This window comes from Hyperolius riggenbachi, chromosome 7 (genome assembly GCF_040937935.1).
Source record: "Hyperolius riggenbachi isolate aHypRig1 chromosome 7, aHypRig1.pri, whole genome shotgun sequence".
Classification (NCBI taxonomy): domain Eukaryota; kingdom Metazoa; phylum Chordata; class Amphibia; order Anura; family Hyperoliidae; genus Hyperolius; species Hyperolius riggenbachi.
Window position 1 is genome coordinate 24,934,750 of NC_090652.1, and position 27,532 is coordinate 24,962,281.

The following is a 27,532-nucleotide window of genomic DNA, read 5'->3' on the forward strand; positions in this document are numbered from 1 at the left end:
CCCAATTAGTGCTTTTTATTATATGTATCGAAGTATGATAGCTGTATATGCTTTGAGAAAAACATTGGCAGACAGCTCCCTCTACCTACTTGGTCTTGCAAGCTGCGATAAACATAACAGCTGAGTAATCAATAAGTTTGCTGTCATTCTTCCTCCTCTGCACTGAAATGTAATCAATGACGAAGCCCAACTTGCTGAGGGCGTTTTTCACAAAGTTTTCATCATATTTGAGAACATGAAATTGCTTTCCTCCAACCACAATGTAAGATGTATTTATTACAGCAACTTGTATCAGGTGGCCTCCAGGTCTCAGCAGCTTTGATAATTTTTCCAAGTTCTTCAGATGATCCTCTACATTTTTGTTGACTACATTCATGATCCATAAGCTGGTGATGCAGTCAGCGAGAGGAAGCACAACAGGATGAGTTATGTTTTCATTTTTAAAGTCGCATGATATGATGTGGCTGATGGCTTCCTTTAGTTGCTCATCCTTGTCCTGAACTTGGTCACTAAAAAAAAAAGGTATGAATATGATCTTGCATCACAGCAGAATTGAAGAAGACCGTTCTAGAAGGAACCTTGATCTGAAATGTAGACCCCATTAACTTACAGTAACTCTCCTAACTTTGGTGCTTAAAGGGAAGATAATCTGGAGTGGAGGAGACCATTCCCTTTAAAGCGGAATGAAATGCAGCATTTCTTCTTTGTTCTTAAAGATTATTTACAGCATATCATATACTACCACCATTTTTTTTTTACTAGAACAGCATTTAATTAGTTAAACACAGGATTTCAAAGTTCCCTGCAGAGAAAGCTGGACCATCTGAACTGGAGATAAAGTTATCTTGTGTTTACATTCCTCACTTGATACAATTAAATAAATACTTCTCTGACTCTTCAGACACTCCTGAACACAGTCAGACACTCAGAAAGCATTTCTGCTTATATTACAAGATAAATAAACCACCAGTTATGAATAAAATGCAAAGGCAGCTCTCAGAGCAAAAAAAATGTACTTTGGGAACTTTTAATTTCTAAATGAATACTAATACTTATGCACAAAAGCAAATATGAAAACCGTATAACATATAAAACGTAGAAAAACATGTTTTTATTGAATATTATTTCAGAGTTTTATACCGCTTTAAAGGAGAACTATCAAAGTTAACTAAAATTGTAAATGCCACATATATTTCCAGTAGTTATTAGCAAATAGTAATACAAAGCCTTTTTTTCATCTTTTTTTCCCATGATGAACTCCTCTACCTCTAATAAATGTCTTTGCAGAGAATGGCATAGCTCTCCACAACCTGAAAAAAAAAGCCAAAGATAATGTTGCTTCACTCTCAAGGATCCCCAAAGCACAAAGGTCTTTAACCATGGATCCACCAACTTAATTGTGAGAAAGGCAGTCTAACCAGGAACTTTTATTCTCCACACCCGACTGATTCCTATCACTAGTTAGGAGCTCACAGGCCTATCAAGCCACGCCCTTGCAGGACAGGAAGTGCTTGTGGGACAGGAAATGCTCTGAGGAGACGTCCTCATAATACATGCTTGTTCTAACAATGCTTTTGTGAGTAGTACTACTTTTATCTTTTAAATAAATTATGGTTTTATACTATGAAGAGTCCTTTTAGTTGGCAGACTGATACAGAGAGGTTTTGAGGCCACCGTTAGGACCACAGGGAAGAATTGAGAGGTGGGCTGTGTACCAGGATTGTGCCATAAGCGTGTTGAGTAGAGATGTCTGGAACGGTTCACCTGCAAACGGTTCCAGGCGAACTTTAGGTGGTTCGCGTTCGCCGGCGAAGGTGAACTTTTGCGGAAGTTAGAATCGCCCCATAATGCTCCTTTGAGCAGAACTTTGACCCTCTACATCACAGTCAGCAGGCACATTGTCACCAATCAGACTACACTCACTCTTGGAGCCCCACCTTCCTTATAAAAGGCAAGGTTCTGCAGTCGTTTTACTCATTCGTCTGCCTCCAGTAATTAGTTAAGGGACAGCTGCTGACAGACTCTGCTAGGGAGAGTTTAGTTAGGATCCTGTAGGTTTGTTCAGAGCTGATTGTTATTCCTTATCCTCCCTCCTCCCTCCTGGAGGGAGGAGGGTCTCATCTTCCAGGGAATTGTAGTATTTCAAAAGCCAGCTTACATTCCGTGGCTGGGAATTGAACCCAGGTCTCAGTGCGTGGTAGGTAACTCATTCAACCACTATACCACCAACAACGCTACATGCTGAAGCCAGCCTAGCATGTACCATTATGATCAATCCAAGAGAAAAATTAGCTTGCTTAATCCACGGAATTGTACTATATCAAAAGCCAGCTTACATACCGTGGCTGGGAATTGAACCCAGGTCTCAGTGTGTGGTAGGTAACTCATTTAACCACTATACCACCAACAACACTACATGCTGAAACTTCGTGGAGCAGACTTACTTCCTCCCTCCAAAAGACACACATATATACCCCTAAAATTATTCAACAGCAACTGCATGCACAGTATTTGTGGTACACAGTCTGTGTGGCACAATTGGTTAGTGCGTTTGGCTGTTAACTGCAAGGTTGGTGGTTCAAGCCCACCCAGGCATGGCCTTGCCTTTTGTGTTCAACAGTTGTCTGAAGAGAACCCCAGATAGCCAGGTAGATTCATATCTCTCTCTCTCTCTCTCTCTCTAGTAGGGATGGAGAGAGAGAGAGAGAGAGAGAGAGAGAGAGAGAGAGAGAGAGAGAGAGAGAGAGAGAGAGAGAGAGAGAGAGAGAGAGAGAGAGAGAGAGAGAGAGAGAATTTTTCTCTTGGGTTTATCACAATGGTACATGCTAGACAGCATGTAGAGTTGTTGGTGGTATAGTAGTCAAATGAGTTACCTACCGCACACTGAGACCTGGGTTCAATTCCCAGCCACGGTATGTAAGCTGGCTTTTGATATAGTACAATTCCGTGGACTAAGCAAGCTAATTTTTCTCTTGGATTGATCATAATGGTACATGCTAGGATGGCTTCTGCATGTAGTGTTGTTGGTGTTATAGTGGTTAAATGAGTTACCTACCGCACACCGAGACCTGGGTTCAATTCCCTGCCACGGTATGTAAGCTGGCTTTTGAGATACTACAATTCCCTGGAAGATGAGACCCTCTGGGAGGATTTGATGCAGAATTCCGAATTTTACTCCGATTTTAGCCGTGATTACAAGTAATAATCTGAACATTTGTATAGTGCTTTTCTCCTGTCGGACTCAAAGCGCTCAAGAGCTGCAGCCACTGGGACGCGCTCAAGAGGCCACCCCGCAGTGTTAGGGAGTCTTGCCTTGAACTCCTTACTGAATAAGTACTTGACCTAGCCAGGATTCGAACCCTGGTCTCCCATGTCAAAGGCAGAGCCCTTAACCAGTACACTATCCAGCCACTATCCATGAACACAAGCAAGAGTTGTTTGATTGCAGAGAGAAATTGCATGGAGACAGATATGAAAATCGATGCAGATTTTTAACTGCAAGGTTGGTGGTTCAAGCCCACCCAGGCATGGCCTTGCCTTTTGTGTTCAACAGTTGTCCGAAGAGAACCCCAGATAGCCAGGTAGATTCATATCTCTCTCTCTCTCTCTAGTAGGGATGTCCACCGCTTTCCGCAGAATTGTATTTTCCGCAATTTTAGGCGGAAATTGGTCACTATACCACCAACAACACTACATGCTGTCTAGCATGTACCATTGTGATATACCCAAGATCATGGATTCATGGACAGTAGAATCCATGATCACAGCCGTGATGACGGATTTTACTTTAACAGTTAATAGCAAAGCCCCTTTACATGCTAAAAAAACAAATTTGCCAGATATGTTAAGAAGAACAGTGGGAACTAGAGGAAAACATTTTTTTTTAAAAAGACCTTATAGTTTTTGAGAAAATCGATTTTAAAGTTTCAAAGAAAAAAAAATAATACATTTAAATGCGGTAAATATATTAACTGTCATTTACCACATTTGAACTTATACTTTTTTCCTTTGAATCTTTAAAATCGTTTTTCTTAAAAACTATAAGGTATTTTTGAAAATGTTTTCCTCTTGTGCCCACTGTTCTTCTTAACATATCTGCCAAATTTGGTGTTTCTGGAATGTTAGGGGGTTTTGCTAAAGTTGTCGGGTTTTCAGGTAATAATCACAGCCACGATCATGCCTAAATCCGTGATCACAAGTCGGATTTGGGCCACGATCACGGGTGCATTCGGAACTGAATCCGTGATTAAGAGGTGATCACAAATTCGGAAACCGACCTCGTGCTCAGGAAAAACAGCTCATGATCACGGGTTACCCATGATCACAAGCTCTTGATGAGCTGAAGCCCACTGAAAATTTTTTAGGAAATTCTATGTTCGCTACATCTTTAGTGACATGTGACATGATGAGATAAACGTGTATGTACAGTACAAAATATATATATTTTTTTTTTTTTTTGCTGCCTGAAATAGTTAATTTATAGGCATGGAAGAGACAGCTTCTGTCTTGTTGGTACATTGTCAGGAATATAGTAAACATCCCTAATAAGCAGATTACAGTCATACAGTCAGTAAAAGTTTTCCTGGCAGAATACAACTTCTGAGGGTCCTGGAGAAAATACACGAACGATTGGCCTTTGTCCAACTCTGGGACACTTAACCTCCTATGCCATTCACAGCAGTATATCTACGCCCGCAGGACTTCAGTTCCTGCCTAGGGGCGTAGTTATATGTCTATTACTGTGAACGGCCTTTGCTTGATCCCCTGCTCGCTCCCGCATGGGTACTCATCACCACCCATTGGAGGGGAGATCAATGAATGGGAATGCATTAATCTAAGTCTCTGTGTCAGTGATCGCCGGCAATGACATGCCGTGATCAATGAGATGCTGTGATCATTGTAACAGAACAAAGTTGCACGTCCACGCATTACTCCCTGTTCACATACTAAATGTATGCTAACAGGAAAAAATGTGAAAGGACATCTTTTGGCCAAATAGTAAAATTACACCTACATGTATTTGAATAAAAAAGACCTACACATACATTGAAAATTAACCCCTTACCTCCCACACTTTCCCATAAATACCTAAATAAATTATATGCATACAAAATACATAAATAGTTACCTTATGGACTAATTTTTTTAATATATATATATATGACAAAGGGTTATATTAATGTTATTTATGAAATTATGGGTTGGTAATTAGTGATGGAGGCAAAACTGAAAAAAATGCACCTTTATTTCCAAATAAAATATTGGCGCTCTACATTGTACTAGGGAAATATTTTAAATGTTTAATAACTGGGACAAATGGGCAAATAAAATGTGTGGGTTTTAATTACAGTAGCATGCATTATTTTAAAACTAAATAGTGGCCGAATACTGAGAAATAATTTTTTTTTCCATTTTTTTTCTTGTTTTCCCGTTAGAATGCATTTAGAACAAAATAATTCTTAGCAAAATGTACCACTCAAAAAAAATCTTAATTAATGGCAAAAAACAAACAAACAAAATAAAGGTCATTTTGTTGTGACAAGTAGTAATAAAGTCATAGGTGAATAAATGGAAGAAGCTCTGAAACCCCTCAGTAGTGGTTAATAGACTGCCACTAATTTGAGGCAGTAAAACATTCAGAGTAGGAACACACTAGGCAGAATCGCATATGTGGTTTCCATAGCACATAGTGGAAAATGCACATGCGATTCTGCCTAGTGTGTTCCTACACTTAACCTACTTTGTAAAATGTTTAAATATAAAAGAAACCACTGGAATACTTAAAAAAAAGTCATTTTTATGAGTAGGAGGATAAATATAATTGTTTCTTTCATCTGTTTATTTTAACGTCAAAGGAGGAGGTCCGCACCAGTTCAGGATTCTAGGTGTGTATCTTTATTCAGGACGTATCCAATATAAAATAGACACATGCATCAAATGCTGACATGTTTCGAGCTATCTCAGCTCTTAATCATAGCTGGTTTAAAAAATGGCAACACCCCTTATAAATAGGAGGAAGTCATGTATCCGCCTTCCAAAGCTCCTCCCCCCAAAGAGGAAATGGGAGGAAAGGCAATCTTTCACAATAATAAACAGATACTAAATCCATACCATCTACCACAATACAGGATGCTGTGTACAGAAAGATAAAATATTGTTTACATATGAAGATGTAAAATACAAAATATAAAAATTGAAAATTAAAATATGACTGGAACAGCGTGTGAGTCAGAGTCAACTATATATAATTATACCCGGGTATCACCAGCCAGCAATAGGGCTAAAGGGAAGAAGGGAAGGGGGGGTGGAGGGAAAGGAGGGGGGGAAAGGAAGGGGAGGAGGGGGGGGGGAAAGGAAAGGAGAAGGAAAGGGAAAAAGAGTCACTGAGTGATAAAGGCACTGTCACTGAGTGATAATCGGTTTGTCAGATCTCTTCTTTTGAGGAAACATTTTGGTGACACAGGGGAGGGTAGGGGTCCGTCACACACGTGTGATATACCTAATATTAGTGATTTCAGGGACACACGCTGCAGATGGAAGCTGGATTATCTGACATCTGCTAGCGTTGGTCTCATCACGTCAAATGATGTTGAACCGGTTCAGGTTAGAAATCGAGACTTCTATCCGCATGCATCCAGATGCCCATGTGTGGATACCTTTCAGGAGTTAGTGGAAAGGGATCTTTCGCGGCTGTCTGGGGGTCCACCATATGCTATCGCTTCCAATCTCACCCATGAAGAGCGTGATGCCTTACATAAACTGCAAAATAATAAGAGCATTGTCATACGCAATGCAGATAAAGGCGGCTCAGTGGTGGTTATGGATAGTGACGCATACCGGTTTGAGGCTCTCAGACAGCTGGAAGATGCTGATACCTATTTAGGTCTGGGATCTGACCCTACCCCCGAGTTTAAGAGAAGACTAAGCAGTCTACTTTCTTGTGGGGAAAGTTTGGGAGTCATTGATTCTAGATTGAGGAATTTTTTGGAAGTTAAATCTCCCATTATCCCTATCTTCCACCATTTGCCCAAGATTCATAAGCCGGGCTCTCCCCCAGAGGGTAGGTCCATTGTGGCTGGCATTGGTTCTCTGGGTGAGCGCCTAGGCTCTTGGCTCTTGGGTTGATTCCCTGCTCCAGCCTCTAGTTAGGCGTCTCCCTGGCTACTTGAAGTATACTAAACACCTACTGACCAGTTTAAGAAGTGTGGAATGGAGGACGGAATTTATCTGGGTCACAGTAGACGTCAAGTCCTTATATTCCTGCATTCCGCACAATCTGGCCTTAAAGGCTCTGGATTTTCACCTCTCGAGATACTCGGATTATTCGGAGGATCTCCGTACCTTTATTCTTATGGCTGTCGAGTACCTCCTGGCCCACAACTACTTCATGTTTGACGGCGGTTTCTTCCTCCAGAGGCGGGGCGCATCTATGGGCGCCAAATTCTCACCATCCCTTGCGAATCTTTACATGGGGTGGTGGGAAGAATGTCACGTCTTTGAGGGAGACTGCCGTCTGCTGGAGAGTGTTGTCTGGTACGGGAGGTACATCGACGACCTTTTAATTATCCTGAGGGGTGATATTTCCAGTGCAGCCTCTTTAGTCGATTATTTCAACCAAAACACATTGAACTTGCAGTTCACATATACGGTAGACATCATGTCGATTAATTATTTGGATGTCACTTTGAGTGGGGATGGTGTGTCTGGACAGATCAACACCTCCACTTATAGAAAAACCGTGTGGTGGTAACACAACCCTCAGGGCAAACAGTTGTCATCCAGCTCACACTATTCGTGGCATTCCTGTCGGTGAATTCACCCAGAGTGAGGCGTAATTGCTCGAGGGATGAAAATCTGAAGAGTGAGCTTGACATTGTTGAGAAACGCCTGAGGGCACGAGGTTACCCGTCCTGGTCTATTGGCAGAGGGAGATCTAAAGCCATGCAGGAGAACCCAGACTGATTTGTTACAAAGTGATGGCCACTTGGTCTGCAATACATACAAACCCACGTTTGTGACTACCTACTCAGTTGAGTATAGGCGGGGTGACGGATATCATCTCTAGGTATCTTCCTATTTTGGAAGGGGATGAAGGTCTCTCGCCTTTTCTGAGGAATGGAGTCAGGTTTTCTAGTCGGCGGGCCCCCACTTTGGGACAAATCCTTTCCCCTAGTTTATTCACGTCTAGTGCCACAGTGGACACCTGGCTGACAGTCAAGGGGTCCTACAAGTGTGGGATAGCCACATGTAGATACTGCCACCTCCATAATAAAACCAGGACGGCTGTCTCTGTCTCTAATGGCCACACTTATAGTCTTAAGCAGTTCATTAATTGTGGCACACGCTATGTTATTTATCTCATTGACTGCACTCTTTGTTCCCTCCAATATGTTGGGTGTTCACCAGGCCTATGAGACAGAGAATTGCCGAACATTATCTAGGGGCAGGGGTGGGTCCTCCACTCACATTTCGAACGTGGCTAGGCATTTTAGGGAAGTGCATGGGGGTGACATGATGGGGTTTCCGGTTTCAGGGGGTAGAGAAGGTCATGTCATCAAGAAGAGGGGGGTGACCTATATAAGATCCTTCTCAAAAGAGAGGCTATGTGGATATACCGTTTGGGGACTAGGTCGCCCCATGGTCTTAAATGCCAGGTAAGACCTGGCCTTTATCACTCAGTGACTCTTTTTCCCTTTCCTTCTCCTTTCTTTCCCCCCCTCCTCCCCCTTCCTTTCCCCCCCTCCTTTCCCTCCCCCCCCCCCCCTTCCCTTCTTCCCTTTAGCCCTATTGCTGGCTGGTGATACCCGGGTATAATTATATATAGTTGACTCTGACTCACACGCTGTTCCAGTCATATTTTAATTTTAAATTTTTATATTTTGTATTTTGCATCTTCATATGTAAACAATATTTTATCTTTCTGTACACAGCATCCTGTATTGTGGTAGATGGTATGGATTTAGTATCTGTTAATTATTGTGAAAGATTGCCTTTCCTCCCATTTCCTCTTTGGGGGGAGGAGCTTTGGAAGGCGGATACATGACTTCCTCCTATTTATAGGGGGTGTTGCCATTTTTTAAACCAGCTATGATTAAGAGCTGAGATAGCTCGAAACATGTCAGCATTTGATGCATGTGTCTATTTTATATTGGATACGTCCTGAATAAAGATACACACCTAGAATCCTGAACTGGTGCGGACCTCCTCCTTTGACGTATACTGTGGGCTTTGCTGACCTGATCCTGCACATTACAGCGATTGGTGGGTAGAGCGGTGTGTACACCAACGTTTATTTTAACCTCGAGGTACACTTTAAAAGGCATTCTATTGAAACATTTGAAAATACCACCTAGGAGCAGTGGTGCTCAACAGAATATTCGAGCTCTTTTTCAGCTATTCGAGCTCGGTATTCGAGCTCCGAATAGCTGGAGCTATTCGAATGGGCTATTCGAGTAAACTCGAATAGCCCATTCACTATTCGCGCTATTCGAGCTAACAGCGCTATTCGAGCTCGAATACCGAGCTCGAATAGCGTCATAGCCCAGATTGATGTCCTCAGAGCCAATCAGAGGGCTCCCAGGCCCTCTGACGGCAGCCAATCACAGAGGGGGACCCTGGCCAGCCCCTACCCTATAAATAGCGGCCGCCATGTTAGGTTTTTCCGTCCTTGCCTGACTTTGTACAGAGAGAGATCTGCTCCTTTGTGCTTTGGCTTAGCAAGAGCTTTATTGTGGTCATTCACCTAGCGTTTTTGCTCACATACACCTCCTATATACACCTATATTGTTGTTAGTTAGATAGACATTGTATTTTAGTTAGTAGCTTGTGTGTTACTAGAGAGCCAGCTGCTGCAGGCAAGCTTACACAACTTTAGGCCTCAGGGCCTGCCTGTGGGCAGCTCAGCTGTTCTCTCCTGTCCTCTGTTAGTTTATTTCTCATCTATTTCTGCTGTCCTTTACTAGTACGGAGTGATTGTATTTTGTATTGTAGTTATATAACTGTACTAGGACACTCACTGTCACTGTTTGTTCATAGCTCCTGCGTGTGACCGTGTGTGTGTGCGTGCACTGTACACACACTCTATTTCCTTCTGATTACTGATTATTGTAATTTCTAGTTGTACTTACTGTTACTACTTACTGTACTAGGGAGGGACACTCAGTCACTGTTCATAGGCTAGCTCCTGCGTGTGTGCGCGCGTGCACTGTCTAATTCCTTGTGATTACTACTGAATCTGATTATTGTAATTTCTAGTTGTACTTCCTGACTGTTACTACTTACTTACTGTACTAGGGACACTCACTCAGTCACTGTTCATAGGCTAGCTCCTGCGCGTGTGTGCTCGTGCGTGCACTCACTGTCTGTAGTGTACTGTACACACACACTATTTCCTTGTGATTACTACTGATTATTGTAATTTCTAATTGCACTTCCTGACTGTTACTACTTACTTACTGTACTAGGGGACACTCGCTCAGTCACTGTTCATAGGCTAGCTCCTGCGCGTGTGTGCGCGTGCGTGCACTCACTGTCTGTAGTGTACACACACTCTATTTCCTTGTGATTACTACTGATTATTGTAATTTCTAGTTGTACTTCCTGACTGTTACTACTTACTTACTGTACTAGGGGACACTCACTCAGTCACTGTTCATAGGCTAGCTCCTGCGCGTGTGTGCGCGTGCGTGCACTCACTGTCTGTAGTGTACACACACTCTATTTCCTTGTGATTACTACTGATTATTGTAATTTCTAGTTGTACTTCCTGACTGTTACTACTTACTTACTGTACTAGGGACACTCACTCAGTCACTGTTCATAGGCTAGCTCCTGCGCGTGTGTGCGCGTGCGTGCACTCACTGTCTGTAGTGTACACACACTCTATTTCCTTGTGATTACTACTGATTATTGTAGTTTCTAGTTGTACTTCCTGACTGTTACTACTTACTTACTGTACTAGGGACACTCACTCAGTCACTGTTCATAGGCAAGCTCCTGCGCGTGTGTGCGCGTGCGTGCACTTACTGTCTGTAGTGTACACACACTCTATTTCCTTCTACTGAATCTGAGTGATTACTACTGATTATTGTATTTTCTAGTTAGTGTACTAGGGGACACACTTACTGTTCACTGTTCACACTTACTGATTACCGATTATTGTATTTTGTATTTGTACTGTACTAATCAGTTAGCGATCTAATCACTTAGTGATTAGTGTCACCTCACCCACCAACCCACTCCATTAAAGTACCCCACTTTTCACCCGCCCTTTTAAAAAACTTTTGTGTTTACGCCCAAAACATCTAAGATGTCTGGAAGTGGCAGCCAGCGCGGTTTGGGCAAGGGGAAGGGCAGCAAGGGAATCAGGAGGAGAGGGAGCAGCATTGTGGCAAGCCGCGGCCGCGACACCATGCACAGTTCCGCAGCAGCAGCAGCAGCGTCAGTGGCTAACATTCCTCCTATAGCCACTGGCCGTGGACGCCTTGGGCGCCGCCCAGCAGGAGCATCTGCAACTCACGCTGCAGAGACACAGCAGCAGCAGCGTGTAGCACCTGCTCCGATTTTCCTCCAGCCGGGTCGGAAACGTCCCATTGAGGAAAAGGATGCAGACACTGTGGTGCAACTGATGATGGAGGATGAGCAGCCCGCCATCAGCTCTGCATCCGAGGCCTCCACCCTCACCACCACCACCACCACCCCTGTTCGCAGCAGCCGCCCAGCAGGGCCTGGGGAGGAGGCCAGTTCACCGTCATTCGCCGACCTGTCATTCAGCAGTCTTTTGACCCCAGGCATCATGAGTAAATTGTCTGCTGTTGTTGGCGATCTTGAGGAGGAGATGCTGATGGGCACTTTGGGGGAGGAGGGATTGGACAGCAAGACTGTGGCGACAGTCAAGAAGCCCATCCATGCATCAGGAGAGGAGTTTGGGGGGTCATCATCCCAGCAGGACAAGTTTCAGGAGGGGGAGGATGATGATGACACGGTGACAGACAAAGACTGGGTGCCACCAGCTCCAGGGGATGTCGTCATCAGCAGCTCTGAGGAGGAGGATGCGCTTGTGGGCCTTGCAAGGAGGCGCATCATTGCAAGCATTGGCAGCAGTAGACAGGTCCCACAGCCTGCTGGTGTCTCAGGCTCAGCAGCAGCAGCATCTGCCAGTACCACCACCAGCTGCACCCAAGCCCCCGCCCCAACCACCACAGGGAGACAGGCAGCAGCGGCTCCAGGCCGTAGGGGGTTGTTTTTGTCACCAATCTGGCGATTTTTCACCATGCCCACAGTGTACAGCAAGTACGCCACTTGCAACCACTGTCAGCGGAAGTTGAGCAGAGGTGCAGACCCCTTAAAGTTCAGCACCAGCTCGCTCATCAACCACCTTGCTGCGAAACATTTCCACCAGCATGAGGAGTTCCAGAGGCTGAAGGCATCTGGTGCTGGCAGTGGCACCACACCCATCACTGCACAGCCTTCAGCAGCAGCAGCAGCAGCAACAGCAGCCACCCGCCCTCCTGCTCCTCCAGCAGCACCAGCAGGAGTGCGGAAACGCACTGCTCCTCCCCCCTCTGCAACTCCTGCCGCCGACACTGAGGCCTGTTCAGGCAGCCAGTCCTCAGTGGCCTCCTCTGCTGTGTCTGCTGATTCCCGTGCAAGCAAAAGGCCACGCCAGAGCCTTTTGAGCGAGTCCTTCCAGGGGGTGGTTAGGGCTCTGCCTCCCAGCAGCCGTCGCGTGCGGCAGCTGAACGGCTTGCTGGCACGGGCCATGTGCTCCCAACTCCTGCCGTACACGCTCGTGCAGGAGGGGAGCGACATGCGTGCGCTGCTTGCTTGTGCAGCCCCAGACTGGCAGCTCCCCAGCAGACACTTCTTCGCCCGCAAGGCCATTCCTGCACTGCACCGCTTTGTGATGGCCAATGTGGAGCGAGGGCTGGAGCACGCGGTTGGTGAAAGGGTCCACGTCACCATGGACTCCTGGAGCAGCCGCTTCGGGACAGGCCGCTACCTGTCCTTCACTGTCCACTGGGTCAGCTTGGTGGAAGGGGGGTGAGGATGGGAGAGCAGCAGCGGGCACAGCAGCAGCAGCAACACAGTGGGTGGTGCCACCCCGCAGGGTCAGGGGAACTGCAGCAGGTTCCTCCGATCCTCTGCCATCCTCCGGCACACCTGGCCAAACCCCCTGCCTCAGCAGCAGCGTGAAGCCACGCCACTGCCGAGCGCTGCTGCACTTGGTCAGCCTTGGGAAGACCAAACTGACGGCAACCCATGTGTTGGCCAAACTCCAGGAGCAGGAGAGGATTTGGCTGACCCCCAGAGGCCTCAGAGTCGGAGAGGTGGTGGCCGACAATGGGGCCAATCTGGTTGCCGCAATTGACAGGGGAAACCTGACCCACATCCCCTGTCTTGCCCACGTGCTGAACCTGGTGGTGCAGAAGTTCTTGCGCACCTACCAGGGGATGGGCGAACTGCTGGAAACGGCAAGGAACGTTGTGTGTCACTTCCGGCGCTCGGCTGCAGCCTGTGCGAGCCTGGAAGACGTGCAAAAGGAGCTGGAGCTGCCACGCCATCGGCTGATCCTTGACGTTCCGACTCGCTGGAACTCCACCCTGGCGATGTTGGAGCGTCTGGTTGAACAGAAGCACGCTGTCAACCAGTACCTTGCCCAGGCCACTGTTTCCACCGCTCAGAGACCAGCAACATCCCGTCCATCGTCCCCGATGATGACTGGAGGCACATGCAGCAGGTGTGCTTAGTGCTGGCTATCTTTCTGCAGGCCACTAACATGGTGAGCAGGGACCATGCTATGGTCTGCGAGTGGGTGCCCCTGGTTTGTCTGCTGAACAGGGCCCTCGATGCTTTGCTGGAACAGGGAGCGGCAGCCTTGGACCAGCAGGAGCGGCAAGCAGCTGCACAGTCCACCTCTGAGGGGGAGGAGGAGGAGGACTTGGTGGAGGTCCCTGACCTTGCTGCTGATGAGGGGGATCAGCACAGCGCAGCTGAGTTGGTGCGGGGGTGGAGAGAGGATGAGGCTGAGAAGGCAGAGGAGGAGGATGAGGACAGCACTGCCATCGATGTGCCAGCACACGTGGCCCGCCTCTTCCCAATGGCAGTGCACATGCTGACGTGCCTGCGCAAGGACCCCAGGGTGATCCAGATGAAGCAGAGGGAGGACATCTGGATCAGCATGATGTTGGACCCACGCCTCAAGGGGAAGTTGAGCCAGTTCCTGCCGCCTGCAGGAGGAGGGCCAGCGCAACAAATAAGGAGCTTGCAGCAGGCCCTTGTTGAGCGCTTGGAGGAAGCCTTCCCCCAGCCTTCCACCCCCACTGTCCAGCCAGCACAGAGGCAGCAGCAGGTGCCTGCATCCAGCAGCAAGCGCCCCACAGACCTGCTGTCTCTCAGCAACGAGCTCTACAGGACTGTAGAGGCTCCGGCAGCAGTGACTAGAGAGGAGGTGCATGCAGCAGCATCCTACTCCGGTCACAGCCAGCGCCTGACCCGAATGGTGGCTGACTACATGGGGTCCTACAGCGGGCTTGACAGCGATGCCCCTGTTGATCCCATGGAGTATTGGGTCAAGCACCTGGAGATCTGGAGCGAGCTGGCGCAGTACGCCCTGGAAGTGCTGTCCTGTCCCCCTTCCAGCGTGCTGTCCGAGCGCTGCTTCAGTGCAGCTGGTGGCGTGGTCACCGAGAAACGCTCACGTCTGTCTCACAAGTCTGTGGACAGACTGACGTTTCTCAAGATGAACCAGGCGTGGGTGGAAGGCGAGTTCCTGGCCCCTGTTGTCGGCGAGAGGGGGACATGAACTGGCTACCAGAAGAACCATCGTTAATGTGCCTTACCACCCTTTACCACCTTCTGGCTCCTGCTCACTAAGCCAGCCTGGTTCACTTTGACTATTACGTCGCCTGCAGCCACACATTTTACACCTACAGTGGGCTGCTGTGTACTGCCCTTCTGCTGTCTGTCTGTGTTTCCCACTGCCAGGGTACACAGATTTACCTTCTGCTGCCACTCTGCCACCAGCTATTACGTCAAACAATAGCTATATCTGTCAGTGTAATTTTCTGTAAAAAACAAAACAAATAAACCATAAAAAAAAAAGGTTTAATTTTTCTGAGGTGCCCGGGTTGAAAACTGTGTTGTCCCAGCTGTGTATTGGACACGATGTGGGCTGCACGACCGCTGTCTGGGACCTCCTGCTGTGTTTATTTACAGCCCTGATATCACCGCTAGGTACCAGGGCTATTATGTCACGCTGCCTGCCTGGCCTGCTGCCACACTCACACTACTCCTCCATTCCTCCTGCTGCTGCTGCTGTATGTCTGTGTTTCCCACTGCCAGGGTACACAGAGTTTCCTTCTGCTGCCACTCTGCCACCAGCTATTACGTCAAACAATAGTTGCTCACATTACTCCTCCATTCCTCCTGCTGCTGCTGCTGTCTGTCTGTGTTTCCCACTGCCAGGGTACACAGAATTTCCTTCTGCTGCCACTCTGCCACCAGCTATTACGTCAAACAATAGCTATATCTGTCTGTGTAATTTTCTGTAAAAAACAAAACAAATAAACCATAAAAAAAAAAGGTTTAATTTTTCTGAGGTGCCCGGGTTGAAAACTGTGTTGTCCCAGTTGTGTATTGGACACGATGTGGGCTGCACGACCGCTGTCTGGGACCTCCTGCTGTGTTTATTTACAGCCCTGGTATCACCGCTAGGTACCAGGGCTATTATGTCACGCTGCCTGCCTGGCCTGCTGCCACACTCACACTACTCCTCCATTCCTCCTGCTGCTGCTGCTGTATGTCTGTGTTTCCCACTGCCAGAGTACACAGAATTTCCTTCTGCTGCCACTCTGCCACCAGCTATTACGTCAAACAATAGTTGCTCACATTACTCCTCCATTCCACCTGCTGCTGCTGCTGTCTGTCTGTGTTTCCCACTGCCAGGGTACACAGATTTACCTTCTGCTGCCACTCTGCCACCAGCTATTACGTCAAACAATAGCTATATCTGTCAGTGTAATTTGTTGTAAAAACAAAACAAATAAACCATAAAAAAAAAAGGTTTAATTTTTCTGAGGTGCCCGGGTTGAAAACTGTGTTGTCCCAGTTGTGTATTGGACACGATGTGGGCTGCACGACCGCTGTCTGGGACCTCCTGCTGTGTTTATTTACAGCCCTGGTATCACCGCTAGGTACCAGGGCTATTATGTCACGCTGCCTGCCTCATTGACTGCCTGCTGCCACACACTCATCCTCCTCCTCCTGCTGCTGAATTTACCTCCCGCTGTCTGTGTGTTTCCACTGCCAGGGAGCACATACAATGGCGCTTCCAACATGCGTGAGCCACCAGCTATTTGTAATGCTCAAAAATAGCTGTATTTCTTTAAAAAAACCAAAAAATTATATATACTTTTTATTAATACTGTGTGATATTATTTTTAGAGGTATCCGGGTTGAAAACTGTGTTGTCCCAGTTGTGTATTGGACATGATGTGGGCTTCACGACCGCTGTCTGGAACCTCATGCTGTGTATTTACGGCCTGGTACCACCGCTAGGTACCACAGCCTATTATGTCTCATCTCGCTGCCTGCCTCATTGACTGCCTGCTGCCACACAATCATCCTCCTCCTCCTGCTGCTAAATTTTCCACTGCCAGGGAGCACATACAATGGCGCTTCCAACATGCGTGCGCCACCAGCTATTTATTACGCTCAAAAATAGCTGCATTTCTTTAAAAAAATATAAAAGAGAAATAAGTTAAGAAGAAGAAGACGATATAGAAAAAGAAGGAGAAGAAGAAGAAGAAGAAGAAGAAGAAGGAGAAGAAGAAGAAGAAGAAGAAGGAGAAGAAGGAGAAGAAGAAGAAGAAGATGAAGAAGATGAAAAAGATGAAGAAGATGAAGAAGAAGAAGATGAAGAAGATGAAGAAGATGAAGAAGAAGAAGATGAAGAAGATGAAGAAGAAGAAGATGATGATGAAGAAGAAGAAGAAGATGATGAAGAAGAAGAAGAAGAAGAAGAAGAAGAAGAAGAAGACGATATAGAAGAAGAAGAAGAAGATATAGAAGAAGATATAGAAGAAGAAGATATAGAAGAAGAAGAAGAAGAAGATATAGAAGATAAAGAAGAAGAAGAAGTATATACAATACTGAACAAAATTTTGGACACAACTTCTCTTTCCACCTTTTTTTTTTTTTTAAAGGAACGTCCCCACATAATCACTTGCTGTTGTTACTTGGAAAAAAAGATATTGAAATACGATAACAGAGGCGCCAAGCAGAATAAAATTAGTTAAAATTTATAAATTTAGGACAGAGCACCCCACACCTCACAGAGGCGCTCTACCTGGTTCATGACCTGATTTTGCACCCTCCAAATAATCGTTTGCCTGAAGAAGCGGGACTGTTACCCGTGAAACGCGTTGCACTTTTGGAGTTACTAATAACTGTTACTTTAGACTGTAAGTAACCTGTCCATTGTCCGGCCATTTTTTTCAGAAGGGAGGTGAGTCCACCCACTTCCCCCTTTTTAACAATTTTAACTAATTTTATTCTGCTTGGCGCCTCTGTTATCGTATTTCAATATTATCTAGTCCACCCTTGGTGGAGGGGTGTATCCCCATTTTCTCCTATCTACAGAGAGCGACTTTTTAACCTGAGCGGGGTCAGATTACAATTCTCCCCGCCGGCCTTTCCAGTGGTTGCCTTTGTGGCGACCCACCCTTGTGAGTATAATCATCTCATTTATTCACAACAGATCTCTCCATATTAACATACTGCACCATATTGGGCTCTCGGTTTCTCCCCCATTTTCAAGCTTTGGAAAAAAAGATGTTTCTTGCATCATTCACCCTCAAAACAAGTGTTGGAAGCTATTTAAGGCCAATTCAAATAGTCAGCTCGAATAATGAGCTCGAATACTGACTCAAATAGTGAGCTCAAAGTCCGAGGTCGAATCGAATAGTAAAAAAAAATTCGATTCGAATATTCGACCGAACGCGAATAATTTACTATTCGAATTCGACCAAACTCGAATAATAAAAAGGGGTATCCGAGCATCACTACCTAGGAGAATACTAAGGAGAAAAAATTAATTGCATATGGGCCATAGTGTGAACTATGCCTCCACCAACTCTCCTAAGTTGAAAGACTCTGTGCTACTGGAGTATTTGTCCCATCCATTGTCTAACTCTAGTCTCCACAAACTAAAGGATAAAAGGCTCAAAGCCCTATGATCCCTTTTTAGACTGCATTTAAAAAAAAGTCTCACCTCATTCCTTCTAGCTTTGCGGCATGGGCTGATGTGTGCTTCCAATTATAAGCTCCGGTACGAGTGTTCGCCCATCTGCTTGTCTCCATGTTACTGTTCTCATTGACCTTCAGAATAATTATGTCCTTGAAGACATTACAAGCTGAGTAGAGATGATGAATGAGGGAACCCATTGTGATATCAATCAAAACATCTCCCTTTACAAAACCTGAAAGACAAAAAGCAGTTAAAGCGGACCCAAACCAAACATTTTTTATAATTCAAAGTATTTAGTTGCACCACTCTGACACATACAAAAATAAATAAACACTCCTTCAAGCCTATGAGCATTTCAGTGCATGTTTTTCACCCTTCTCTTTCCACAACTAGGGTTATACAGGTGGCGGCCATTACTTCTGAGCTTAGTAGGAAGTTTTAGGTCATGGATGTGTTTGTTATCAGCTACCCTTCCTCACAGGGGAGTTGTCTATGTGAAATCTCACACAAGCTGAGATCACCTCCCCTGTGACATCATCAGTAGCAGCCTGTGTTTTGTTTTTTATCTCCTCCACCAGTCTGCCGGATTCTGTCCCGGCAATATGAAAGGAAAGGAGGGGTTCCTCCAATAAATGTAAAATATTGTATATTTGTCATCATGCAGCTGAAGAAAGGCTGCTATTTATTATAATAATTTAGAAAATAGATTTTATTTCAGAAATTTTGTATTTTTAATTTGGGTCCACTTTAAACTTATGTTCATGTATCCTCTTTGTATATGTTTTCAGCAATAGCAGCAACTCTTTAGAAAAAAAAAAAAAAAAAACAATGCTCAACCCTAAAGTGCACCTGACACACTTAAATTGCAAGCATTTACTGGGGGCAGATTTGCTTCCTGTACTGGTGGGGGGTTAATACTGAAGGTACGTCTTGCTTTCTTTGGGGGAGGGGGGCTAATACTGGGGGCACATCTGGCTATCTATATGTGGCAGGCGAAATTTGGGGGGTTGGGCACACTTTGAAATCCAGCATGTTGGAGAACCTTAGCTGGTTCTGCCAGGTAAGCCTACGGTGATACCACCAGACACCAGGGACACAATTAGACCACCGTGGAGACATATGGTGATGCAGTGAAAACTATTATAACAAAATCTACTGTTTATCCACACCCACTTATAAGACCCCGTACTCTACATGCAGTAATTAAAAATTAACCTTCTCCAGTAACATTTTTCTCCCCTAATTTTTACCATCATCATACTTTTATATTTTAAAATCAAACCTTTAAAACCTTCATTTCAAAATCAAATATCACCATGAACAGGAGAAATAGCAAAATAAACTGTGTGAATTTTATCTACAGTAGCACTTTTTGTGTTTAGACTGTAATGGGTAAAAAACAAGAAGAAATACGTTATCTCTCAGATTTTACCCATAGCAAAATAGAAAAAATACTGTACAATGAATGGCTTGAAAAAAATTATATATACGGTATATAGTTTAGGTGTCATAAGCAGGGATAGAGTTATTGCTAACTTAATAGGGACATAGCTAAAATGTGAAAAAAAAACTGTTTTGGTCCATACAAGGAAAACAAGAGAGACCTGGAAGCAGAGCTGCAGTGAGGGACACATATTCTTCCATGGGCTGGAGGAAGCCCCAGGTAAGTAGACCTCATTTTGTTAAAAATCCCCGCATCACCCAGTCCCATGCACGCCTCCAGGACTTCTCAAGAGCTGCTCCAACACTATGGAACTCCCTACCTCCACCCATTAGGGCAGCCCCCTCCTTCAACATCTTCAAGAAAGCCCTCAAAACTCACCTTTTCACTCTGGCCTACTACCCCTCACAAGTGCTCTAAACCCGCAGCTGAACTCTGGTCCCCTACCTCTCGTGTCCTTACCTCTCCCTCTAGATTGTAAGCCTTTGGGCAGGGTCCTCCTCCTTTTGTGTCCTATCTGATCATGCACCTCCATTACTGTGAACCCACGCTATGCATCTGAGTGAACCTAACTTGCCTAATCTCCATGCTCCCCTCCAGTGACTAAGTATTAACTTGTACTCATACTGTGGTCTTTCTTGTATTCATGTATTGTCATTTTGCTGTATGTCACCCCTAAATATTGTCTGTAACCTAAACTAATGTCCAGCGCTGCGTAATATGTTGGCGCTTTATAAATACAATAAATAAATATTTCCTTTAAGTCAGTGCCATTGACTTGATGCAAGGCACATTTTAAAGTAAAAATGCACTGCAAATGTCAGGGAAAAGTTTGTTAAAGAGACTCTGTAACAAAATTTTCAGACTTATTTCTTCTATCCTATAGGTTCATATACCTGTTCTAATGTGCTCTGTCTTATTGCAGCCTTTCCTACTTGCACAGTGGCAGTGTTATCTCTGTTATATGATCTAATCTTCTCTCTTCTGTCGGCTCTGTCGGCTGAGGCTGGAATGTGTGGAATGTGCTGCACTGCTTGTCATTGGCGGAAGCTATACACACCCTCTCCAAGCTCTGTATGAGTCAGAGACTGACTACTCTCAAGCCTATCACACTCTAGTTAGAAGCCATGCCTTTTGTTTGTAAACACTGCATACAAATGGCAATTACAAGCCAGGATTGCAGCAGGGAGTGGCAGAAACAGCACAGAGGGGCCCAAGAGAACATAATGAATAGAATGGTATGTTTTTTATTGTAAGAATTTTAGAGTACAGATTCTCTTTAAGCAAAAATGGGCAAATTCACCATGAGATCAAACTTTAAAACTTCACCTGCTTATCCCCAGTAGGGATACTTATTCAGATTCCACAGAATTGAAATTCCCACTAGTGATGAGCAGAAATTACACTTATGCATAATTGCACATTGTAATTCCCAATTATGCATCATAATTGTAATGTGAAATTTCGGTGGCGATTTAGGTGGTGACTAGCAAAGAAAACAAACACATGCTATTTCTACCAAATGTGCTACATATGTTAAGGAGAACAGTGGGTACAAGTAAAAAAAAAAGAATTGTTCGAAAATACTTTGTAGTTTTTTGAGAACATTTTAAAGGCTACCCGAAGTGACGTGTGACATGAGATAGACATGTGTATGTACAGGTATTCAGGTATGTAAGTGGCTGACTCAGTCCTGACTCAGACAGGAAGTGACTACAGTGTGACCCTCACTGATAAGAAATTCCAACTACAAAACACTTTCCTAGCAGAAAATGGCTTCTGAGAGCAGGAAAGAGATACAAAGGGGAATTTCTTATCAGTGAGGGTCACACTGCAGTCACTTCCTGTCTTTGTCAGGACTGAGCCAGCCACTTCCATACCTGAATTTAACTCTTTCAGGCAGAGGAAGTAAAAAAGGAACACAGCATAGTTATGTGTGTGCTAGGCACTGTACATACACACACATGTCTATCTCATCATGTTACATGTCACTTCAGGTATCCTTTAAAAATACAAACAAAATTGGTTTTTAAAAAACAATTTTTCTGAGTTTAAAAACCATTTATTATTCTATTATCTCAAAAACTACAGCCTTTTTGAAAAATTATTTTGTCTTGTACCCACTATTCTCCTTAACATATGTAGGTGTTTTGATAGCAATAGCATGTATTGCTTTGCTACTCACCACTAAAGTCAGTACGAAATTATACGTAAATTATACGTAAGTTCATGCATAATTACGAATAAATACACAAAATCAATTGAATTTACAATTTGTAATTTGTAAATAGGTATTGGCATAGTTGTGAAAATGAACACAAAATTTTGTGTAATCATAATTACCTGATTACGATTATCACTTATTCCCACATTTCTGATCAGAAACCAGCATTCCCATTGGAATTCAGGACTCGATAATTTTACCCAATCACAGAACTTAGAAGCATTGGACCAATCAGAGAGTGCAAAATTTTTCTGCAAAAATTGGATTACTCATTTTAGACCAATGACAAGATTCTGATTTTCCAATTTCCAATTTTTTTGTAATTTATTTTATTTTTTTGCATTGGTTGATGCAAAAAATGACAAACAAAATACACCTCAGGAATTGGTAAATTGGAATAATGGAAAAACTGAAAATCAGAAAACAGGAAATCAGAAATTGGCATTGGCGGAAATTGGAATTTCTGTGGAATTGAAAACAGGCATTTCCCACCATCCCTAATTCCAGTAGTCATTACATAATATCCTGAATTAGACAAGTTTTAAAAGTTAATGAAAAGTAATCTTTGAGATTGTTGCCGCAGGTTTGTTATTAAAAACAGTGATGCTCATCCAGATTCCAGATACCCAAACTATCCAGATATCTGAATTTTTTTCTGGTATCCGAACTCGGATACGGATTCCAAATACCTGGATAAATTCGGAATGCACTATCCGAGCTAACTCAGATACCTGTTAGGTATCTGGAAATCAGTCCAGATACCTAGTTTTCCAGATACCTAGTTCGGGTACCCGGATCCGGATAGTGTAACTACAAAGATGATGCCCATGAGATCATTTAGCCAATCAGAGGGCTCCCAGCTGAAACCCTAGCAACCAATCACAGAGGGGAACCCTGACCAGCCCCAGCAGTATTAAAGGTGGGCGCCATGATGAGAATCTCGTCCTTGCTTGTGACTGCTCACTGAGAGACATCTCCAGTGCTATTGGCTAAGCAAATGCTGTATTACTGAGTTAAACCTGCCGTTTTTGCTCCTAAACACCTGTACTACACCAGTATTTTATTGTTTTTTTAGTTAGCTAGCTTGTATTTTGATTTTAGTCAGTGTGACAGTCAGACTCAGTGCTGCAGCTGCTAGGCTAGGTTAGGGCCTGCTGTGTGCACAGTCTAGGCCTGCTTCCAGCCTTAGCTACAGTATAGCTTGTAGGTTATTAGGGATTAGGTTACTGCACTACTGCTAATCTATCTACTAGTACTACTACAACTAGTCTACTACTACCAGTTATATATAGTTAATTTGTATTGAGTTACCTTACTTTAATTGCTGTGCTGTTACAGTGTGACAGATAGACAGTTAGTGTGTCAGTGTGTGCTACTCTGCTGTCACTCCATTAGTTGAAATTCTACTACTGCTACTATCTACTAGTACTACTGATTTAAATAAAGTACAAGTACCCCACTTCATTTGGACACATATAAAGTTGTACTATGTCTGCTGGCACTGGCAGCCGGGGAGGGGCAGCATGAAAAGCAAGGGCAAGAGGAGAGGGAGCAGCATTGCCGCCACCGTCGGCAGTTCCGCCACTAGCCACTGGCCGTGGACGCACTGGACGCCCAGCTGTTAGGGGGAGTCACATTGCAGAGGTGCAGCAGCGTGTAGCAGCCATTTTCCATCAGGGTCGTCGGCGTACATTGGAGGAGAAAGACACCAAGCCTGTGATGGAGCTGTTGGTGGATGAGCAGGCCACCACCAGCTCTACAACAGAGATCTCTACCCACCACACAGAAGGAATCTTCTGCTGCCTGTCCGCCACTGTCACCAGCTACCACTGTCACCAGGGATGAGCAGAAACTATGCCAGTGCGAATTTACGCATCGTAGTTCGCATCTACGCATCGTAGTTCATAGGCAAAGTTTCAAAACTTTGCTTACGAAGTTACGCGTAGCGAAGTACCGTTACGCGTAGCTTACGCCCACTGTGCATAGTTAACATGTGTATTGCGTAGTGAACTACGAATGCGTTACTCGCGTCTAATTTTCCGCATGCGATTGTATGCATACAAATTTACGCATTGGAAAGGGGAATGTACGCATAGAAGGGTTCCCAGTATATGCATTTATAAAGAAATGAATGCATACAATTTTCTGCATACGGGCATAAGTATCCGCGTAATTGCGTATTTTAACGCGTATTCTACGAAATGCATACGAAGAGAATATTTGTTTTCGAAGCCGTAGTTTGGCAAAGTGTAATTGCGTAAAACTACGCGTATTTCCAGCGTAGCGAAGTTGGCTGACTACGACCATCCCTGACTGTCACCAGCCACTAAAATAGCTGTATTTTGTTGAAAAAAAAAACAGTTTAATTTTTTTGAGATGTCTGTGTTGAAAACTGTGATGTCCCAGTTGTGTATTGGACACAATGTGGGCTACACGACTGCTGTCTGGAACCTCCTGATGTTAATTTACAGCCATTTCGGTTCGAATCCAGATATCTGAATTAATCCAGATTTTTTTACTATCTGGATCCGGAACAACCCAGATATCAAAAAGAGGTATCCGAGCATCTCTGATTAAAAATATAGGCATTAGTTACAGATCTTTGTGAAAAGGTGAAAAGTTCAAGATATATAATATAGCCCACACTTCCTGCTCTAGTGTCCTAAAGCAGCACATACAATGGCAACAAATAGACCTACCACAGACTTGCCAGGGGGCTGACATTCACATAGGACATTTGTCCTTCCACCCAGTCAGATGCTGATTCCATACAAATATACAGAGACAAGCAGCAGTTTTCTGATCATTCTTATAGCCTGTACTGCAAGCAATGTCCAAAGAAAGGCATTTAGGATACTACCAGTAAAGTACTAGCTGAAAACTCTGGCAGTCTTCAGCAATACCTTTTTTCAACTGGGATTAAAACCTGGGCATTCGTTACATCTGTTTGTAAACAAGCAATTAAGCTTTGGAATTTTATCAAACCTCCTGTGTTAGCCTTGTGTCCTAAGGTGCATACACACACACTACAGAGGCCAATGACGGGTCCGTCAGCACCTCCCACTGGGCGGACTTTCAGCAGACTGTAGTGCGTGTGTATGCACTGTCGGCGGACTGATAAGGCTGTTCCTGAACGATCTGCTCAGCTCAGCGGATCGTTCAGGAGCAGCCTTATCAGTCCGCCGACAGTGCATACACACGCACTACAGTCTGCTGACAGTCCGCCCAGCGGGAGGTGCCGACGGACCCGTCATTGGCTTCTGTAGTGCATGTGTACACACCACTACTCTAGTGCCCCTAAGCAGGGTGGTGATATAATTCATACAGTTCTGTACATCAGTCCAGAAAGAGGGACAAATGGGGAAGAAAGAGGAATAAAGTGATCCACCGAAAGAGGGACAGATGGGAGCTATTGTATTTTCCACCAAATAAGATGCACTTTTTCTCCCCCAAAACAGGGGAGAAAAAGTCCCTGTGTCTTAAACAGCAAAGGCAGGGAATCCCCGACTTCTGAATGCCTGCCAATACAAAACACGGACCTGCTGCCATGTTGGGAATTCCCTGCCTGGGTGTGCCCACTCCCCCGCGTGCTGTTTCCCCCTCCCTCTTGTGTCTCCTGGCCCCCCTCGGGTGTATAGCAGCCAGGGTCGGGTTTAGGCCTAGGCCACCTAGGCCATGGCCTAGGGCACCACGAGAGCAAGGGCACCAAAGCAGCAGGCTAAACTGGTGCAGCATTTGCAAGCTTGCAAATGTTGCAACGCAGGGAGATGAGGCGAGCGACTGACAGCGGTACTCTGCTGCTAGTTGCCTGTGCAGTAGCCACCTTGCTCTCTGTGAACATTTGCATTGTTGCAGGTGGCTAGGGAGTTGGACAGCATTGGAGACAGAAAAGAAGAGGAAGCTTCTGCACTGGAGACGAGTGGAGAAATGAGTGACACTGATGGCTGATGTGGTAGGCGAGCTGGCTACATATACTGAAAAGAAGGGTGGGAAAAGGAGGAATTAAGGGAGTTATCAGGCTACCTATACTGGAGGGTAGGGGTCATCTCGCTACCTATACTGAAGGGGCCGCTGGTGACAGTGGCCTTGGGCGGTAAAGAGTACAAATCCGGCCCTGGTAGCAGCAGCTGCTTACCTAATCAGCCATGCCCATGGGCATAGCAGACCCCTGTCTTCTACTCTTCTCCATGCAGCTTCCACTAGGGATAGCCTTCCAATGATCACTTCATCATTAGCAGCCCATCACTAAAGCCAGCTGCAATGAAGAAGACAGGGGTCATCTATCCCCACGTGCATGGCGGATTAGGTAAGCAGCTGCTGCTACACACCCGAGGGGGGCCAGGATACATAAGGGGAGGGGGAGATGGCCCATGGGGGGGTCATAAGAGGACACATGGAGGAGACATAGGAGACACAGGAGGACATAGGGGAGACATAGGGTAAGCAAGAGGCCATGGGAGAGACATGAGGGACACAGGGGGACATATGGGGAGACATGGAGGACACATGAGGGGGACATGGAGGACACAGGGGGACACATGAGGGACACAGGAGGACACATGGGAACACAGGGGGACAAATGGGGACACAGGAGAACACAGGGGTTACAGGAGAAGACATGCAGGACACATGGGAATACATGAATCATGGGGGATACAGAAGGACACATATGGAGACATGGGGGACACAGGGGGACACATGGGAACACAGGGGGACACATGGGGACACAGGATAACACAGGGGTTACAGGAGAAGACATGCAGGACACATGGGAATACATAAATCATGGGGGATACAGAAGGACACATATGGGGACATGGGGGGCACAGGAGGACACCATTTGGGGGAGAACATGTACAAGATGCTCCTGGAATATGGACGCACTAGGTTTAGTATGTATATTTTTTTCCCTGTTTTTTGCCTCTAAGCCTGGATGCATCTTATATTCCGGAGCATCGTATACGGTGGAAAATACGGTATATATATGACATATTTAGAAGATTTGCTGTGATATACATACCAGAGCTGAACACGTAATGAAAATTCATCATAGGAAATTTCAAAGAATCATCTCCAAACACCATGTCTGGCTTGCCCGAGAAATATGTATCAAAGTAATCTCTACAATCGAAGTCGTGCTCATGGTAGAATTTCTTTGTTCCACAATCCATCGTGTAAGGATCTTCTCCAATTTGGTTTCCGACTTTCTACTCTGCTTACCTGACTTTGGTGTTCCCTTTATAGTCGTACAACACCATGTAGATAAACTTATTACTGTGTGATCCACGATTTACACAGAACTGTTTCTCATAGTCACAAGTTAGTCATAGGGATTCAGCTGACTGAGCTGTGACTGACATCCAAATACATAACTGAGCAATGCTGAGCAGTGGTGGGCAGATAATTTACGTGATCACGGAATAGCTGTGATTCACGTGCATTTTTTCACTATTCGGCTTCGGTATTTGAAGCCGTGATCGATTCTGGATCACGGTAATTGGCCACGGCAATGCCGTGATTGAAAATATTCGGAACGCAATCACGGTCGTGATTGTGGTGGGTAAAGCCGTGATTAGGTCGTGATTAGTGGAAATGACATCCTTGGGCCAATTAGAGGGCC

General features: G+C 45.0%; 1 protein-coding gene across 1 annotated transcript; it reads right to left on the bottom strand.

Annotated features, from left to right (window-relative positions):
* LOC137525433 (indolethylamine N-methyltransferase-like) lies at nucleotides 1–27,156 on the bottom strand. The gene is made up of 3 exons (XM_068246516.1): nucleotides 26,933–27,156; nucleotides 18,272–18,479; nucleotides 1–509 (listed from the first exon to the last, which is right to left on the bottom strand). Exons 1-3 carry the CDS (start codon nucleotides 27,081–27,083, stop codon nucleotides 86–88), a joined length of 783 nt encoding a protein of 260 aa, XP_068102617.1. The 5' UTR covers nucleotides 27,084–27,156; the 3' UTR covers nucleotides 1–85.
* Nucleotides 27,157–27,532: the final 376 nt, after the last annotated feature.

Bases quoted from the DNA above. Each gene is read 5' to 3' on its own strand.
- LOC137525433 (XM_068246516.1), bottom strand. From the start codon at position 27,083: ATGGATTGTGGAACAAAGAAATTCTACCATGAGCACGACTTCGATTGT. The intron at 18,480-26,932 runs GTATGTATATCA...TTTGTCTTTCAG, and splicing joins TCATTACGTGTTCAGCTCTG to GTTTTGTAAAGGGAGATGTT. The intron at 510-18,271 runs GTGAGACTTTTT...TTTTTTTTTTAG, and splicing joins GCAAAGCTAGAAGGAATGAG to TGACCAAGTTCAGGACAAGG.